This window comes from Nestor notabilis, unplaced genomic scaffold, assembly GCF_000696875.1.
Source record: "Nestor notabilis isolate BGI_N333 unplaced genomic scaffold, ASM69687v1 scaffold4919, whole genome shotgun sequence".
Lineage (NCBI taxonomy): Eukaryota > Metazoa > Chordata > Aves > Psittaciformes > Psittacidae > Nestor > Nestor notabilis.
In genome coordinates, this window is record NW_009944908.1 from 106,952 (window position 1) to 123,111 (window position 16,160).

A 16,160-nucleotide genomic window follows, 5' to 3' on the forward strand; every position below is an offset into this window, starting at 1 on the left:
TCTTACCATGTCGACCAACGCCACATAGAGGAACATGCCTGCAGTGATTGCAAAGATCCACAAGGTGATGTTATTAGCGTACTGTCCCACCGCTGTGCCTATCAGCATCCCTATGTAAGCCATCATGGCAGAGAGGAGGTTGTACACAATAGCTTGCTTTACTGTCATGCCTGCTTTAAGAAGCACAGCAAAGTCACCTAAAATGGAGACAGAACACAGGGGTTTAGTATCAGTGTTTCTCAGGAGAGTAAGTAAGTAGATAAATTAGTCTGCATTAACTACGAGTACATAAATTACTGTAGAGAATTTAATCTAGTACAGTTTCATGCTACTGGCAATAAAGACGAAGACTACTCTCTCTAGCTGCTCTTTTTTAAGTCTCAGGGTGCATGCAATCTGCCTTATGGCTCACACTAAAACAACAGGTTTCATCTTGGTTAGCTAACCCCAAGAAGAAGTGCTTCAATTACAGGGAAAGAATCAACGCATCAATGGCACCGGCACCAATGCCTACAGGTTTATATCCTAAACAGACCTCTACACAGAATTTTACTTATGTAAACTTGTGTTTACTTATGTAATTTTACTTAACTTTGTGTAAGACAATGCCACAGGGAGTAGTGTGAAATGCTTTCTATAAAATGCAAAGGTGTAACACCAAAACTAAGCTGTATGATCCGAAGAACATTTTAAAAACATGTTCAAAAAGCCTCACAGAACTGCTGTAGCTAGATAACCTGCGGTATAATCCTGCTTAACATTCTCATTATGTACTCTGATGAAGCAATATTGCTCCACTACTCTTTGAAGTTTTGGTCACCCCTGCAGCATCTGCATTGCATTATGCTTATCAGGATGAGTATCACAACAGCTTTTAGGTAACTAACTGTTTTGTACAGATGAAAAGACTGAACACATTGAGTATATTAAATTAGTTACCTAATTCATGGGGAAGCTCGTGACAGAACACTGCTATAGACGTACTAATTCCTCCTGTAAGTCCAGCGCTAAAAGCTGCTCCTGGGGAAGGAGAATTAGGAAAAGGGGGAAAAAAAAAAGATTCAAATGATATTTTACTGTTTTCAAGTCAAAATTTCATCAGCAGCCCTTCCAGAGGTGACACTCTTCTCTTAGAATGCATGCTCTCATGAACGCATGCTCTCGTGAATGCGTGGTTTTCCATTATGTCTGTGTCCTGCCTTTATATAAACTGAATTATGTGCATTGCCACTGCAGGCTTTATTACTCAGTTTATCTGAAAGCCAAATTCTGGGAGAGGAGAACACACTGAGCAGAAGAGAGACATAAAGGCAACAAGCTAATAATTCAGGAACTCCCAAGTACACTAGGACAGTCAAGAAGGTACATGAGCAAGTCTAGCTCTCTCCTTTCCAGGTTGGAAATCCAAACTAATATTTAACCCACACCTCCCTATATCCTTTATGCTTATTTGTAGAGCACGTATCAGCAATATTAATAAGCCAGATGTGGAAAATAAAAAGGTGAAAAACACTGGCATAAACCTCTTTCAGTAGCTTTTGTGTAAGCTAATTTAATTCAATCAACTTCAGTGCAGAGATCCTTTTTGGCCTTAGAAGCCACTGTCTAAATGTCTTAATCTATTAAATGTGACAATGAAGAAAAATTCTATTTTCATGGAGTTTAGTTTCTTTCTTTAGAAAGTGTTTGCAGAAAGGAGAGAAATTTCCATTGTTAACTGAAGACCCTAATAAGTAGCTTATCCCCCATTCTTCAAAGTGGGTATGTATGTTCCTTCTGCTAGTAGTCTGGAACCCTGTGTACTCTTAGTTGCTACCTTAGTAAAAAGTATGCAGTTCAGAACTCCCACCATCATTTCGATTTGTATGACATATATTCAAATGAATGTGTTTTACAGTTCAAATCACATTTAGAAGTCTATGTGAATCAAAGCCGATTTAAAAAAATCTAGTAAGATCTTCTTGGTACTTCAATTTCTTCTACATTTGGCTAGAAGTAAATCTATACTGACCATAAGCCAACACAATACTTTGCTCAAACAAAAAAAATAGATTATCCTAAGTAGTGCTTTAAAAAAAGTATTTCAGTAACCTGACCGTAGCACATTTATTATTTACAAGTACTGTATAAGTCTGTGTATTATGAATAACAGAAACAGTATTAATATTATAAACAAGTATCATTATAAATAAGATTGAAAGGCCCTTTTTATTATTCAAAGGGATGTATTAAGACCCAAAACACAAATGTGCATTACATGTGATCCATAACTCATAAGGAGGTTTGTCTGCACCTATCTTCATTTGGCAGAGATTGCAACTGTTGCTACATCAAGATTACTGTAATGATAGGAGCTGGTCACTCCTATAGGAGGAGTCAGGAAAATATTAACAAAGGGAAGACTATTGCAATTGATGGCCTTTTAATTTCTGCTCTGAAGGAGATTAAACAATACCAGCAACCACAGGAGCTAAGTGGAAACCTTACCTGTGATCACTGAGAAGTAAAATATTACCAAAGTTACTAAAGATAAGAAGAAACTTGAGAAATACTCAGTGCTTTTTGCTTACCGATTGCTAAGCCATCACTAAAGTTGTGAATGCCATCTCCCATAATTACCATCCATGCAATATTAGCTATCCCAGTATCTTTCAGGTCTTTTCCAGAATGACAGTGGCCATGGGAATGATGGGAATGTTTGTGATGCCAGTGGTGACTGTGCTTTCTAGCTATCATTTTATCTTCGCCATGGCTGTCATACTCTGAATCATGAAGATCATGCTCTTGAGCAGCGTGTGAGATATCATTGTGAGAATGGTGCATATTGTTGTCCTCTTCTACAGACAAGAAGTTTTTCGGAGGGGATTCCAGCTGGCCATCTAAATCAGTTAGTTCGGTTTCGTTGAGTCGATCTTCAGACAAAACTGAGTCATCTGCTCCTACATTGAAGCCAGTTGGAAGAGACACGGCATTAATTCTTATTTAAAATACCACCAGCAACTACTGAGCATCACTGAGCTAAGAATTTAACTGCTCTGCGAAAGCAAAAGCAGTATTTTAACACATCCCAGTCTAGCAACTTTGTTGTTACATTCAGTTTAGCCTATAATTTTGCTACTGACGAAGGTTATGGTCCAACATTAGAAAATGAGTTGCCAGAATGATAATAATGTCTTACATGTTGTAGATGGAATCTGAATGGCTTGGGAAACCTTAACTGGCTGCTCAATGCACACCCACACAGGTCACAACTTAGCCTTCACTGAAGCATTCCAGCATCTGCCACTGATACAACAGGTCTTCAAATAGTTTCTGTACTGCATGCATCTTTGTGTCAGACACTTGTGTCATGCAGTGAGCTCCTCCTATGTGGCTTATTACCCTGCTAGCAATCAAGGCTCCTTTTGCAAAGAAATACAAAGTGAAAACTATGCAGAAGGTAGACATGCATTAATTTTAAGTCTACTAATATTTCTAAAGTATTAATAAATAAATGAATCTGGCAATCTGTGCTCCAGGAAATAAACCAGTTGTGGAAAAAAACAGCGGTTTCAGACAATGAAGTTATTAGCTCACAGTAATTCAACAGAAATATTTCAGAGTCAAAAATAAGCACAGACTGCCTAAAGAGCAGACAAAGAGCTTAAAGAATTCTAGATAAACAGGCTCTTGACCATCATTTGGAGGCTGTCTGAAAAGAAATGGCATGGCCATCCAGGTCAGTGGTAGTGACACTGCCATTAAACATTCAAATTCAGCATGGGCTTCCAGTGCCTGTAGCATGAATGATTTACTGATCACCAGAGTGCACACCTTCAGAGGCACAGTGTAATGAAACCAGTATGGCTCCATGTTATTAGAAGCAATATTAGAAGCAATTCCTCTGACTGCCCACTGAAAGAAAATGAAGACATTTCAAATACAGGTACCACCACCCTCATAGCTGAAGCCTTTCTATGTTCTGTGACAGTGTCCCAAATCCCATTTTAAATTGTTTGAGAAACTACAGTCCTAACTCTTCCTTTTACAGACCATTCAAATTAACAAAATTGCATTGGTATAAATACAGCCTATGGATTCTTCATCACAGATTAATTCAATAGCCATGCAGGCAACAGGAAGGGAAGGTTATGAAGCAAAGCCCTTCCCTTGCCCCTTTGAGAAGAGTGATTCCTTCTGGGTACACACCACATAAGCATCCAGACTGCCATGAAGGAACAGCACTGAAAGTTGTTTTGGATATCAGAGTAATAATTCAGGATACTCAGTTGTATTCATGAAAATAAATTAATTTTGTTTAGCCCTCTTAGCCAAACTATAATTGGTCAGAGGCTGCAACCTTCAAAGTGAAACAGGTAACCCCTTTCAGATTGTGTGTGTTCATTTCTGATCTCATTTTTGCCAGGGCTGAGCTAGTCAGGCACGGCTTAACCAGAAAACACTCTAAAGCCAAACAAATAATCCCCCCTCCAAAGAACCACAGCCACCCAAAATCTCACTGCTTCAGAAGTCTGAGAACCATTTGTATAGCATATTAGGAAGCATTCAGAGAGCTCTCAGATCTAAGGAAAACAAAATAAAGAAAGATTTAATAGGGAAAGCCTATTAAGTCTTATTAACAATGATTTGCATAACAGCAGCAAAACCGTACAAGAGGTTACATGCTACAACGCCATAGGTTATGTGCCATTACTTTGAATTGCAGTCAGAGAAGAATCTGAAAACGAATGCCTACCTGCAAGGGGTTTGAGCTGAAGCCAGTCAGCATCTGGTCTATTATTTAACTTGTGATCAGAAAGTTTCCTTCCAATTGGTGATTCTTCAGTTGGTGGTTTTTTGCACCATTTCTGCTTACTCTGCAACAAGAAACAGGTAACATGTGGTCTGTAAAAGGACATCGGTGGAAATAAAAGAAACTGAAGTGTTGTCCAAAAATCTCTTCAAAACAGACGAAGTTACTCTCTCTTGATACATCTAACAGAAATACGAGACTTACAGAATATTAATCTTTTTAAGGCTCAGCAACAATCTCTATCCCAGTGGAAATTCTTAGCTGCCCACCATAAAATCTCACTCACACACAGATGGTCTTTCACTTCAGTAACAAAATACATAATGGCAAGGATCACACTAACAGCCCTGAAACACATGGAGGCAGTTATTATATTTGCTTATTTTGCTTAATGAAACAAACATGCAGCAAGAACAGCTCCTCTGTTTTGTCCAACTTCCATTTCTTTATACTCCTATAACTTCCTTGTATTTCCCTTTAGAGAAAAGCTTGCTACTTTCCTGTCTGGGACCCATACAACAGAGATAATACATTTGGCAAAGCAGCGTAGGGGATTAAATTATTTAATTAACCTCAAAGAAGATATGGCCAATGTGACAGCTTTTATCTCTTTATCAGAAGATCTAAGAAATATCTCCTCCAACACAGAAAATGCTTCGCTGCCTGTCCACCTGAGGCAGCAAGTCTGACGTGAAAACAGAGAACTTCAGAAGTTTCCACAGTCATTTTGGGTGAAGCAGTTACAGTTTCACCAAAGTAATTTATTTCTCAAAGATGAATGATCGAGGCAAAAGTTGAAAGTGCATTTATGGCAGGGAGGTTGGAACCAGATTAACCCTGACTGCTCTATGATTCTGATTCTATACTGACTGTTGGAAGAATATGGCTCTTTGGTCGCTTGAATTTCTACCCACCATGACTCAAGTACCAAGGTACTTCCTCCTCTCCTTTTAGACCACATGCTCCCAACCCTAAAAATCCGATCATTTTCAGGGAATCAAGTTAAAATTTGATTGGCAAATTACAGAAAGCAGGAGGTCTACAAATTTCAGCATTTTCTCAAGGAAAAACTGAACAGCTCTTTACACTGGCCTCATTAGCTAACAGTATACACTTAAATTGCTCATAAATTGTCTGACAATTGTCCTGCTCTATCACCAGTTCTTTCCTACAGGCTGCCTTTCAGTCTTTTCAATCAGGGTGCTTTGGAGAAAGAGCTGTAATCTCTTTTACTTAGATCTACCTCCAAATATATCTGGCCAAAAAGCTGCAACCTCAGCCCTGGAGATTTCTACTCTGTCTTCCCAAATTGCCTTTTAGAAAAGGGTTTCCTCACATAAAATCAAACAGAATGCAGATAAGCAGCCCTTGTTCTTCTTAACAGTATAATAAATCATCACAAAGACAATTCCTCAACAGGCAGAAGACAACTTCAGGTAATATATTTTAACACAGCACACAACTTTAGCACATACCTTCTGCTTATTGTAATGTTTGTACATTCTTAAACAATGTTCAATAATGAACAAAACATAAATGCCTCCAAGTGCCACAAGACCTTTCAGCACTGGATCATTTTCTTCTAGAAAGCCTTCCGTCTGCACTCCGTGTCCGTGGGCATGTCGATGAGAACGCTTGTGTTCATGAACATGACCTTGGCCATGGTGGTGGCTGTGGTTGTGGCCTCCATGTGACTTAGGAGAGAAAATAATGAAACAGCATGACCTGGTGCAATCAGGAGACTGAAACGGATCCCAGCTCAGATGACTTAACATGTAACATTGCCAGAGAAGTAACATAAAACGACTTTAAAAGTTGGGTTGTGTGTTTGTGTGGTTTTAGTTGGTTGGTTTTTGTTTGTTTTTAAAACACAAACACATTTTACTATAGAAACTATTCACTACACTATTCATTACCCTAATGAATAAAATACTCATCTGGGAAATTCTTTAGGGGCGAGAGGGAGATAATCTAGTTTCAGCTTTCTTCTGTCACAATGCTGAACATAATGAGGATGGCACAATGCTAAAGCTAACGAGACTAATGCTCAATGTCACAAGGAACTACCATTCCCACACTCCCATTAGCAGCCAAAGATGATATTTTTAACAGTTACAGCCAGTTACAGCCTTACTTCTGATGTGAAATACACACTCTGAAAAAAAAAATACATGCCCAGAAATTTCTATTAAATGTTACACGAAGAAAACATGTAAACATTAGACTTTTTGCTGAAAGAATTAAAGTAACAACATTTAGAATTGCAGTATGCAATATCCACAAACCAAAACCTGCTTACCTTCCCAGGAACTAGGACAACGTCTTGGCTTAGTAAGTTAGAGGTTACTTTCTCCCCAAAAGCTAGTGACGAGGAAGTTTAGCCCCCCTGCAATACTTCTATGTGGTACCGATACACTGGTATCAATAGCCAAGAGATAGCAGCACTGCTAACTTTAAATACTCTTGTTGGTCTCATTAGATGTTTTAAAGTACTATGACAGAAGTTAAACCTATGAATACACAACGACTTTAATCCACATTTTCTTTCTTTTTGTTAACAGAAAGTCTCAAACAGTTTCAGGCTGTCCCTCACAGTTAAGTCAATCTGCATCTGCATCAGTGAACATTTATTTGTTGATACTTGTCAACAATAAGTATCAACATTACTGTTGATAATTCTCTGAAAATTCTATATCCAGTTACAATTAAGAGTAAGAGGAAAAAAAAAGGAAAAAAAGGTAAGGAAACCATACTTACATGTGGCAAGAGATGGAGTAGTGCATCTCCACTCATTGTTCCTACAGCCAGAGCTACCAAGAAAGTTAGAAGAAATTTGAAGCACCATTGGTTAATGATGGGAATCAAGATCACACCTAGTAAGGAAAGCAGGCTAATGACGGTGATAGAGATGATACCACAAAACCAGGCTGTGGGAAGAAATGAATACAGAAAGATTATCAGAACAATACTTATAAGACTTTTAAGGCTGGTTAATGAATTTCAACTCTCTCTTAAGAATGTCACTTTCCTTTAACCTAATTGTGACTGTTTGTTCAAAAAGTGCTGAAAAATATGAAGACAATACTGAAGTCCACAGTAACACACAGAGGCTTATTCGCAGTCCAGTACAATATAGTGAAAGACACCAGAGAACAATCCCCTAAAAGGAACTCAGCAATTCTTCCAGGCTGTAAGTTCCATGCTTACCTCTGTAGCCCTTAATGAAACACAAAAAGCTAAGATTTTGTGTTGGAACAAATCAGTCTCTGCTACTTAACTTAATAGGGCTCTATGAGTACTAATTCATATTTAACACTTGTTTTTAAAACGATTCTGCTGCAAAATTTAACTGTAATCAGTATTTCTTCTCCTTTGTTAGGAGGAGCATGTTCAGTTGGCACCATTCATTTCACCTGGTGCTTTGAAACATAAGTGTTTATTTATGAGAAGTAAGACTCAACCTTTGACAGAGGAACTTTGGAAGAAAATGCTATAGTAAGAGCTTGAAAAGCTGAAATTAACTTGCTAACAACAAAAAGCATTACGTGACAATAGGAATATGGTACACCCAATATAATCCTATAAGCAAAGAAACATGGCTCCTGCAGTCAGCATCTCACCCCCTAATAAAATATTTTGTCTTCTGCTTTCAAGTCATCAATAAGGCTAAGAATTAAAAACTGATTTTTTTTTCTCTTCTCTTTGCCTGTCACTTCTCTTGTTTCTTTCCATCACAGAAACTTCAAAGAACAGTAAGTAAAAACTGTTAATTACAACAATACAATTCAAAAGGTTCGAAGTCCCAAAGACAGCAGTAGTTGGTGCTCCTATTTTACAAACAACAACTGTTTGGACTGAGATTTTTCATGAACATCATTTCCTCAATCTGAACTTTTTTTTTTGTTGTTGGTATTTTAGCCTAAATGCTTCAGGTTTTTCCAAGTTTTTTGCTAGCTTCATTCTTAATCAAGAATGTCCACATAGTTTGCCAGCTTTCATGGAAGTTAACAACTCATTTAAGATCATCAGCATTTCTGTACTTTGGTGCATGGATTTTCCTTACAGGTCCACTCTTTTTTGATCAAGTGGGGTAAAAACATCCTCAGAAATGGGGAGGATGGAGGGAAGAGGAGAAGAGAGGAGGAACGAATATGTTGTAGCTGCTCAATGAATTCTGTGATTTAGCACTCAAATGTTCCAAGAATTCTACAGATCAGATTTGACAAGACTTTGCCACTAGAACTGTGGCTGCTGCAGGCCTGGTCTGTTCAACACTAAAACTTACAGTATCTGCTGGTTTAAATTCTATTTCGGGTTTTCGTTCTTACGAAGTCTGTAGCTGTCATTCCACAACAGTGCAGAAAAGGAAACAATTCAATTCAAATGCAAAGGGTATAAAAGCACATCCACGAGGAGAAACTGATTGGAAAAATCTTAGAAAGTATACAGTGTACTAAAATGTATATTGATACCAAGAGGAAAACGCGAGAGCTGGTGAAAAGGCAAAGACTGCCATCAGATGAGGAGCTAAGAAACTGAGGTTGGAAAATGGGAATACAAAAGTAGGTCTAGAGTAGAAGCCGGTCCCTGCTAACCAAAATGCTGCCACTACACAGCCTTGATTCATCCCCAGAGCACTTCAGTCATGTACTCTGGATTAACAGGCTCTGCTGAAAGAAACAGCATACATGGACATGTAATTCAATGCTGAATCATGTGGTCATGCACAAGTAGCCCACATAAATATTACAAAGTCATTTGGCAGGACTTTGGATCTCCAATACGGACACAGACATTATGATGTTAAGTGCCAGGTTAGATGACCAAGAGCCTTACATGGAGAAAAATGGAAAAGAGATTATGTCTTCAGTTTCACGTATCATAGCACAGATTTGGCAAATGCATCTTGGAAGGTCTTACATACTCTTAGGAATTATACAGTATCTAAACATGGCACCATGATTAAGATAAGGCACATGAGAATTACTATACAGAATCTGTGCATCTCTCAGATGTTGGTCATCAGCTTCTCTCTGTCTAAACTCTAAGGAAAATGGTATGTAACCAAAATTATTGGTAAAAGGTTGCTGTCAAATCAAAGATTAAGAAAATGTATTATATGCAGAAGCTGTACTTGGCCCCACAGTTACATGTATGCACCAACACTCCTCATATAACAAGGACTGCTAAGGAAGACTTATAACAAAATTCTGACAAAAAATTTTATTTAAAGATTTCATTGATCTGTAGTGTTCAAAACACTAAAATATTATAGAAGTGGAACTAATATGTAATATTATGAACACTGCAAGAGCTCTTAAATTATAAACATCTTGGTGTTAACACTCCTAGGAATACTATATAAAGCTTTGTCAATGGAGGTGAAGTTATTATGCAGTTGCTTATAAAATCTCTCTGTGGAAAAAACCAAGAGGTTTGTGACTGAGCAATTTCTTCAGTAAGGGCCCTCTGTTCCAGCAGTGGGTAACAAACAAAAGACAGCTTCTCACACCAGATTTGGACAGCTATCTGTCAATTAAAACAGACTAAAAGGGTAGCAAGGCAGACTCCTTGTAAGACCGACAATGGTTAGCTAGCTTGCTTTCTTGTTAAAGCTTGCAGATAACAGAAAGTCTCCACTGAAGCAAAGCCTTCCAGGGTCCAGAGAACACTGGTATTAGCACAGGCAGATTTACAAGATATCTGAAATACTTGTAATCAACAGCTCTGACTGATCTCCATTATAAAAAACCCCTGTTCCTGTTTGCTTGTATCACTTCTATTAGCTTGATTCATAGTAGGCTGTACCTTTACTTTTTAAGTCACATTGTTTAGGAGCTCTTAATTTCAATGCCACCTCTCCCAATAAGGTACACTGTGAAAGCTCAGTTGTATGTATAAGCCCTTTAAAATCTTCTATTAGTAGAACTAATTGCAGAACTATCTGTAAATTACAGGAAGAAAACCCAGTGAGGCTTCCTCAGTTTTTGGTCATCAGTTAACTAAATTGCTTTAGAAAACTGCATTATCAGAGCTAATAGAGACTTTACAGGTTAGTATCAATGCAGCAGCTTTTTTTTGGAAGCTTTAATTAAAACTACAGAAAATCAGAGAAAAACAGTGTTTAATAATGCCTGCAAGCTCATAACTTTGGCAAATACTTTCACCTAAAAAGGTTTACCTTAGCTCAGGTAAGCACACATTTTCAGTTTTGTAGCATCCTACAACCTGTAGGTTAAGTTACTCTATGACTGACATTTGTCCTACATCTCCTACAATCCTCATACACCAGTTAAGATTCCTTAAGAAAGGAACATGATTATTACAAAACCTGAAATCTCACTGTAGTTAACAGCATACAGAAAGTGTTATGAAGAATGATTTATCTTTACCTAACCAAGCTGACCTGTTTTAGAGGTTACTGTGTTTTCACAATCAATAGCTTAAAAACCAATTTTTTACAATTAACTGGCAAAAGTTCTACTTATACTTAAGATACGAGTCGCCATAAACCATGTTAAATGTCCACAATATGCTTCACTGATTTTGCAAATTAAGTCCCTTAAAATGCTGAAGGTCATCAAACCAAGTTATACGTCTACTGCCTTACTCATTACTAAGAAAGAAAATGCATTCTTTTACAAAGCAGCACTCGTCTGTAGAAACTTTCTAATTAAACTGGCTCAAAGCATGTGCAATGTGGCAGTTTTGTACACGGTTTCCACCTTCTAATTGGCAGAAAATGCTTAGAGCTATTCTAGAAATCTTTTTGGTAGTAAGGCAGGGGTCAACTCTTACTACAGTGAAAATACTCCATGAAACAACCTGCTGCCATATAAAACACACAGTATATTTGGTTACTACGTTTGAACAGTTAACAACATAGTAGCTGTGCCACTGTAGGAGATCCATGTGTAACAAGTTAATTATTTTAATGAACCCAGCATTGTTAAGAAAGATTACCAAGCAATGCGTTCTTCCCGACAGTTACCATCTATGAGAACATAGTTACTTCAAGCTTTATTTTGAATGGTACTAATAAGCATGTATGTACTAATAAATATTCACAATTACCAATATCTTTATTCTTGAAACATGGACATTGTACCCAAGAGTTTTTAGATTTTTAACAGTACACCACAGCTAAACGTGTCAACAGTTCCACTATAATTTATGAAAGACAGCAGGAGTAAGCATGTATTGTAGAACTACACTCAGTTATGAAATCACAATGGATTCCACCCTTAAAGCAACGGCTTTAACAGCAGCAAAAGTATTTTTAGCTTAAAACTATGGTAAGAAGAAAAAAAGTCTGCTGATTTTAACTCTAGGCAAACTGCCTTAAAACTGCCAACAGAGGATTCTGACTGAATGCTTCTCATATGCTTAAGAGAGAAGCAGTATAGAGTAATTCATATTGGAAGTCAGAAAAGGGAAGTGTTGCCAGAAACGGCAATTTAAATGCTCTTGTGTCTTGCGTAAGTCTTCATATTTCTTCAGTTCACAAAAAATTCTGAATGTCAATTCTACAAATTTCCATTACTGCTAGAATATAAAACCAGCAACAGCTAAACTAATGCTTCCCAGTGAATGAACTGTGAGGAAGGTGCTGTTCTCTGTTCCCCAATTAATAGATGCAGGTCAAATTTATTAAGAAAATTTGTGCCAAGCTCATGCTGCAACATTCCAACTTCAAGATAATCAAACAGACCACCTCAGTCACACTAAGAGAGAACGTATTTAACATACTTCAATAAAATAATCCAAACTGTGGGTAGACTTGGTCATCCCTATAGGTCCTTCCATCCCCAAAGATTCTGTACCTTGCCCCTGCTCCTATAGAAAAGTCCAACGTCTAAAGATATGTGGGAAAAGAATCCAGGCCAAAATGCCTGGGCCATAGGCCCAAAGATAGGATGTTAGACCTGAATGACAAAAGATCAAAAAAAGGAAGTAAAAATAAGCAAACATAAAATAAAAAGTGAAAACAATGAAAAAGGATAAAAAGGTACAAGAGGCTCCCTGAGCCACCGTTATTTAGGGGAAGCTATTATACTGCCAAACAGGATGCTGTTTCCTGACTTAAAGGAGCATGCTGTCTCAAATTTCTTCTACTATGTTAATTGTAACCATTCCTTTACAGTCAATACTAAGTTGTTTAACATTTTAAACTCTCAAGTTAATATTTACAATGCAAAATGATTTTGAAGACTTTAGATGTTACACACCTACCTGATGCACCTGTTTTATCTTTATTCTCAATTGATGCATTTTTACTTTTCATAACATCTTCAAGCTCATCATAATGTACAATACAAAGCCTTCTCTCAATCTGGTATAGCAAAGCAGGGCACATGTATATAAACAGTTCAGGAGATATTGGAGAGCTGGTTTCCAGACCATAGTACCGTAGCAGCTGGGTAACATTTAAGCACTGCAAGCAAATTGTACAAACAAATTAAGTATGAAAGCAACTATTTCATTAAAAACTACAGTTATGGAAAATTTAGCATATGACTTGAGAACACAAACAGAAAATGGAAACTGGCCCACAACACTCCACCGGTGCTAAAACGTGTTTTAGCTGATCTAAGTGGTTTATGAAGGGAAAGAAACAATAAAAGTATCTGCACTATAAATTCAGACACCAGTTCATTTTTGATAGATGTCAATGAAAATAAGTTTCCATAGTCTTTGCCATTACAAAGTACAAGCAATGAAGAAGGAGCAACAAGAAAGGAGTGCAAGAAAATAAACCCAAAACAGGTTTTCTAACACTTCTCTTTATCGACCTTCTCTGGAGTTTCAGTTTTTAACTCAGATTAAAACCTCAACCTCAGCACTCACTCCATCCTTTCCTATCCTGACTTCTAGTTTAACACCATGACAGCAAAATGTCCTGCTTCAGTGAGTAACTGCAAGGGGGAGGGGAAAGTATATTTACAATCCTGGCAGAAATAATGGATGCTGAAGGGAGAAATGGAAGAGCTTACTCTGACCACAGTGCTACTGAAGTTACATCTACATTGCTTCACAATCTCTTAGGACAAAGAAATTAGAAGCACGTTGAAAAGATGCAGGTGTTTCTTTTAGAATCTCCGTTCAATTTCCAAACATGTTAATGATATTAGATTCAGAAAGAAGTCCAAAAAAGGGGGAGAGTGTGAGTGAAGTATTCATGCATACTGGGAAGAGAAACAACCCCACCTGTAAGCAGGGAATCTCAGAAAGCTTTAAGGAGCACTTTTATACAGATAAACAGATCTCTGAGAAAAGACGGGCAGACAGAAATGAACACCCATAGGGTAAACTCAAAATTGTGGCAGTAACCTCTTGCCTTTTCACTCTGGTACCTGTGTTATGCAATGGTCTCAGTGCTTCTGCACTGATTTGATCTATGTTCAACTGTTATGTAACAACAGCAAAAGTCAACTTACTGGTTCATTTAATACTCACCTCTTCACGATCACGTTCATCTTCATGATGATCCTTATGACTACGCGATGGAAAAAGAGCACGTTTTCTTACGCTACTCTGCTTACGAGGTGCCTCTCGCTTGCTGGTGTGGTGGTGTCCATCCTCATTACCTAAACTGGAATCCTGATGTCCATGACTAGTAGAACGATCGTTACTGTGTTCATGACGGCGTACATGCAAGTGGGATGCATCATGTGCATGATCAAGTTTATGAACACGATTGTGCTCATGCTGATCACCTGAATCATGATCTGGGGCATAATCTCCTGAAGTCTCACTGATCTTCTTTTGCTTCTTCTTCTGTTTCCGTTGTTTTCTTTCCGGCTGATCTTGAGTTGTGTTTGTCTCTGTTGAAGGTTCATGGTTCTGTTCTCCATGTTCACTGTGACTAACTGAATCATTACGAGAGTGATGTGTACCATTATGGTCATGATGATGTAGACGAGGGTGGTGATGACGATGATGACGACTCTGGTCATGACTGTGTTTGCCATCATCTTTTACTGATAGTGCTACTGTCTCTCTCTCAGGGTCACATTTATGATTTCTCTTTACAGCCACACCAGCCGTGGTTTGGTTTTCTGAATCTGAGTGGCTATGAGGATGGTTATGAGAGTGAGAATGCTTTCCTTCCTGGACTTCTAAAGCATATAAGTGAGAAACATGATCATGGCCAATATCATCATGATTTATCATCACCACTTTTACCTCTCCTAACCCAAGGCTTATTAACAGCTTTTCCAGGCCAAAAAAGGATAATCTTCCATTTTCACCGTAACGATCAAAAATCTTTTCAATGTAGTATTTCTGTTCATTTTCAGCTTCCAACGTTGAAAATTTACTCGGCATAGATTCTGTTCCTCCATTCTGGAAGTAGGAATCATTTGAGATCTGACAGTCATTATGGTAGTGTCCACATTTCCCTTTGGGACCACGGTGATGTCCATCTTTATGGCAATGATTGCACTGATGAAAGGTAAATGTCAGCAAACAAATGATGCAAAATTTTGTGTGCATGTGTACCTTCATCTCTGTTTCCTACAAGAAACACAAGGGGAAGCGCTTAGGTGTAAGAGCAATCTCAGCATTTGTACTACATGATTATCAGTTTGGTGCTTCTTTGTACCAACTGAATGACACAAATCTTTTTAGATATTGCCATTCACAACTGCAGTATTTTTACTGCAGAAATTGTATTGATATACTTATCCAACAGTAAGATAGGCTCCGTGTATTTTAGACACGCAGTGTTACATACCACACTTACAGAAGGCAGTTACAATAGAAAGATCAGCATTTACATTCAGTCATATCAGAACATTTTTTGTGTATATTTTCAGAGGCATCTCTAGTTACAATATCCTATAATGTTGAAAAGCTTGTTAAAATACAAGTTACAAAAGAATAAAAAACATTTTATAACAACCATACAATATTTCTTAATTATGGAGATGACAGGCAGGTAATACAGTAGAAAATCCACACACCATTTGTTCTCTTATACGTTGCTGAAGTACCCCCACTAAACACACACACTGCACAATTCCCTATTTCACAGAATCATAGAATAGTTAGCGTTGATTTTGATTGGTAATTAGTGATTTAAAAATAAGTTGTCATTCATGAACTTCAATGTGTTGCTTAAATGGTTGTATTTTTAGTACTTTTTACTTACACGAGTTTACTGATTTTGAAGAACTAAGTGGATATTAATGTAAAAATCAGGTTATATGGAAAACTTCCATTTATGCAACTCAAAAGCGCTGTTAATGCTGACGCAGTCTAGCTCAAAGTAGGCAGTACCAAGTTTTAGAAATTCTATCATCTAGACACTGTGGTTTTCAACTTAGTATTAAATGCAAGAAAGTTACTATTCAACATCAGATATCAA

At 37.7% G+C, this 16,160-nt stretch overlaps 1 protein-coding gene across 1 annotated transcript in view; it reads right to left on the reverse strand.

Annotated features, from left to right (window-relative positions):
- The window catches only part of SLC39A10 (solute carrier family 39 (zinc transporter), member 10), a 17,036-nt gene extending 1,738 nt beyond the window's left edge, over positions 1 to 15,298 (reverse strand). Inside the window, exons 1-8 of the mRNA XM_010022635.1 lie at positions 14,249 to 15,298; positions 13,025 to 13,226; positions 7,550 to 7,719; positions 6,268 to 6,486; positions 4,736 to 4,856; positions 2,571 to 2,939; positions 940 to 1,020; positions 7 to 197 (exon numbers count right to left, since the gene is read on the reverse strand). Of these exons, the coding sequence (XP_010020937.1) occupies positions 7 to 197; positions 940 to 1,020; positions 2,571 to 2,939; positions 4,736 to 4,856; positions 6,268 to 6,486; positions 7,550 to 7,719; positions 13,025 to 13,226; positions 14,249 to 15,298 (2,403 nt within the window). The remainder of the gene's footprint in view (positions 1 to 6; positions 198 to 939; positions 1,021 to 2,570; positions 2,940 to 4,735; positions 4,857 to 6,267; positions 6,487 to 7,549; positions 7,720 to 13,024; positions 13,227 to 14,248) is intronic.
- Between the last annotated feature and the right edge of the window lie 862 nt (positions 15,299 to 16,160).